Source organism: Mesitornis unicolor, unplaced genomic scaffold (genome assembly GCF_000695765.1).
Source record: "Mesitornis unicolor isolate BGI_N332 unplaced genomic scaffold, ASM69576v1 scaffold19041, whole genome shotgun sequence".
In the NCBI taxonomy this organism is placed as follows: Eukaryota; Metazoa; Chordata; class Aves; order Mesitornithiformes; family Mesitornithidae; genus Mesitornis; species Mesitornis unicolor.
The window spans coordinates 17,550-21,316 of record NW_010161922.1 but is presented as its reverse complement, the minus strand read 5'-3'; the positions used below and the strand labels follow the sequence as shown (position 1 = coordinate 21,316).

General features: G+C 56.3%; 1 protein-coding gene across 1 annotated transcript; it reads left to right on the top strand.

Annotated features, from left to right (window-relative positions):
• Window positions 1-469: 469 nt before the first annotated feature.
• Window positions 470-3,073, top strand: LOC104547683 (CD48 antigen-like). Its single transcript, XM_010193488.1, has 5 exons — window positions 470-521; window positions 984-1,295; window positions 1,376-1,639; window positions 2,549-2,634; window positions 3,023-3,073. The coding sequence occupies exons 1-5, from the start codon at window positions 470-472 to the stop codon at window positions 3,071-3,073; spliced, it is 765 nt and encodes a 254-aa protein (XP_010191790.1).
• The last annotated feature ends 694 nt before the right edge of the window (window positions 3,074-3,767 follow it).

Sequence of the window (3,767 nt, the reverse complement as noted above, 5' to 3'; positions counted from 1 at the left end):
ATCCTTCCCATCTGTGAACTGGGGTGGCTGTGGTACCCCAAAACCCAGTGCCTGTGGTCGCTGCTTGAGCTGGGGCTGCTCAATGGCACTTTGGGAGCCCAGACCTCAGCACAGACACGGATGTGGGATTGATGGGGGAGGAATGGGAAGGCTGCAGGAGATGCGACCCCCGGGGTCCGTGGTTCATTCACTGTCGGGATGGTGGGGAGACTGTGATTGGGGTTGTTGGGGGGCTGTGTGTGGTGACCGTGGGGAGGCTCAGGGCACAGGCCTTTAAGGTTCTTCCTGTCCCGGAAGGAAAAGGAGGAACCAGAGGGGGAGGGTTGTGCTGTTTCACATCTGCGTGGTTCCTTGCCGGGCCTCTTTCTTTAAGAATCTTCCTCCCCACGTTTTGGGGGTCCCCAGGGTTGGGGGTCCTCGATGAGCAGCTGCAGGGCCAGGGGGATTTGGGTGTGGACGTGGGTAAAAGATGGCGGCAGCGCTGCTCCTCTCCTTCCTCTTCCTCCTCTTCACCACACGAGGTACGGCGGGGAGGGTAGGGGTGGGGTGGGTACCCCCAGGCTGAAGGTGCTGGGTTGGGGGGCAATGGCTTTGGGGAGGGTGAGGGACCTTGGGGAGGTGCCCATGGGTGGACTCACCCCATCCTTGTGCTTGTGCCCAAGGTGGGGACCCCCCCCTTTTCCTGCGGGAGCCTCCTGGCATCGCCACCTCCAAATTGGGGGCCAGGAGCTGCTCCGGGTGAGCTTGCAGGGGGCAGAGGACCTCAAAAATGAAGGCAAACGGGGAAAAAAAAGCCAAATTCGCCATCTGCAAGTCTTGGGGTGAAGCGGTGGATGTCTGGTTCCCAGTGATAGGGATCGTCCCTGTGATGCAGAGGGTGCAAAGGCATTGGGAGTTGGGGAACAAATGGGTTATTTGTGTTTTTTCACGTATCTGGGAGGAATCGTGGTCCCAAGCAGGTCCCGTCTGTGCTTTTTCGGCAGCCCGAAAGGAGGCTCCGTCGGAGGTGGTGGGGATTGTGGGTGGGGTGGGCTATCTCAGCCCCAGCCCCGAAAGCCAAGCCTCCTACCACCAAATCCACTGGCGACGGGGAGACACGGTGAGGATCGCCAGCCGGGACAGCCAGGGGAAGGTGCAGTTCCCCAACAACGCCTACACCGGGCGCCTAGAGCTGTTCCCCAACAACAGCCTCAAAATCAGCCCCCTGCAGAAAACGGACAGCGGCGAGTACCGGGTGTACCTGGAGGACGAGGTGGGCAAGGAGCGCATCGAGAGGATCTTCCTGAAGGTCTACGGTGAGTGGTGGGGACAAGGGATGGTCCCAGTCCTTGCTGTGGGGGACAGGGATGCTGTGACACCCCATTGTCTCTCACAGATGTGGTCCCCAAGCCCACCGTGAAGGTCAACATGGTCAGTGGTGACTCGAGGTGGTGTCACGCCGTCCTGGAGTGCTCGGTGGAGCTCGAAGGGGTCACCTACGAGTGGATCCCCCCCGTGAAGATCAACCTGGAGGAGGCGAACGGCTCCAAGCAGAACATCTCCTTCAACCCCTCCGTAGAAATCTACACCTGCAGGGTCAGCAACGCCGTGTCCTCCAACAACGCCTCGCTGACCTACAGGCACCCCTGCTCCTGGACGGGTACGGGACGGGGAAACTGGGGGGACACGGACTGTGGGAAGGGGGTCCCTGTGTGACCCTGGGGACAGCGGATCCCTGCACAGCTGGAGGTGTCCCATGGGTGTCCATGGCTCCCTTTTTCCCCATGCCATGGGCTGGCAGGATCCCACATGGGGAGGGGACTGGGGGGTCCCCAGCCCCACCAACACCCCAATTCTCCCCCTCTGCCTCCAGCTGAATCCTCTGCCGTTGCATCCAGCAACTCAGGACTCCACCTCCTCCTCCTCCTCTTCCTCCTCGCCTTGCTATAACGATGCCCTGTAGTTGACGTCTCTCCACATCTCAGCACCGGCCCTGGATGAGGGCAATGCCAGGGGATGCAGAACGATGGGGTTGCCCAGGAGAAACCATTACAACCAGTGCCCATCCCACCAGCACCGTCATCTTCCCACCAGCCCAGGCTCCGGCTGCTGTGCCGCCACTGTTGGGGTAGCTCTGTGCCTCAGTTTCCCTCCTTGCCTTTTTTGCTCTGCTTTAATCAGAGGCCACGTTTTCCAGGTCTGTTTTAACGTTTTTCTTTTGCACTCTGGACCTAAATAACTGAATTAACCACTAACTGCTTGGAAATCCTCCTCTTCCCAGCACTGATATCTACAGAGACACCAAATTTGGGCCTTTCTTGAGCTCGGGAGGCCCTCGGGCGTCACCTGGTGACAGCGACGCCTTTCGTGTCACCCGGTTGACGCTGCAGGGCGTGCTTTGACTGTAACCGGGTGACACCGGTGTGGGTGTAGCCCAACCTCCTCAAGGGGACAGAGCCGAGGTGACACCTCAGGAGGGTTTGACACAGTGAGAACGGTTTCTGCCTTCATAAATATCTGTCGGTGCATTAAATTAATGCATTTTTAACCTTATACCCTGCGTTTTTAGGCGCCTCTTCTGCGTCCTCCTCCGGGCTGGGGTTGGTGGCAGTGGGACAAGGGGAGCTGCGTTTGCCCTCCAATGCCCTTGGTGGGGTACGTGGGCCCGTTGGGGTGGGGAGATGCTTTTTGGGAGTGATGGAGGTTGTCCCTCAGCCTGCAGAGGGGGACAGGGATGTGACCCAAGGCCACCACAGCCCTGGGATGCTGTTGTTCCTGCCCGCTCTGGCCAAACCAGATGGAGAAAGGAGAGAACCGGGCTTTTCCCTCCCTAAATCCCAAGAGGATTCGCTTCATGTCTCCTTCCTAAGGCCAAATTCATCAAAGCATCAACAGGGAACCTCACCAGCTCCTTCGAAAATTGGTAACCAGCATGAATCATTCCCTCCCCTGGTGACTAATGATGGTTTTTTAGCACCAATGTGTGTTTTCACGGAAAATCCCTCCCTTGAAATTCTTTGCTTGGGTCCTGGTCTATTCCCAGGTGAAAATTCGGGGCTTTTCTGCCTTTGACAAAACCCGGGACGGCCGCTGAGCACCAGCACCACCACAGAACCTCTCATGATGGATCAATACGGAGCCCGGTGCCATGCCTTGGTCACCTTCAACCTGCGCCGATGGTGAAAGCAAAGGCATTTGGGATCTTTATTTTCACTTAACAGAGGTTTTTCTCTGCTTTTTTTTGTGTCCCCAGGTACTTCCTGGATTTTTTTTTCTTGATGGTTTTGCTTTTTAAGTCATTTTCCCTCATTTTTCCTAGCCCAACCAGCAGATATTGTTGGGATTTGATGGTTTTCCCGGACCAGTTTGTGGCCACTGGTTTCTCCGTGCTGTTGTGGAGCACCCGGCCCTGGCAAGGGCAGGGTTGGGGACCATTAAAAAGAGGAGAAAAGGAGCTGAGACCCCTTAATCTTCTTCGTCCTTTCCTTTTTTGCTTCTCCGTGAGCTCTTCCATCGGGAAACGGCTTTTTTTGGTTTTTCTCAGATGCTTTCCCAGTGGGAAGTTGCAGCCCTGCAGGATGCCGGGGTGTTTTAGCGCAGTTTTAGGCGTTTTATCGTTAGAAATAATTTATAGCATTACAAATAATTTATTCGCAACAAAACTCGCGGAGATCTCGGAGCTTGGCTGCCCAGAAAAGCGCTGGGCTGTAGCTTCATCATTTCCTTGTGACGCTCAAGTCGGGTTTAAAACAGCGGAGGAATTCCTGTTTCACACCATCGCCTCCGTT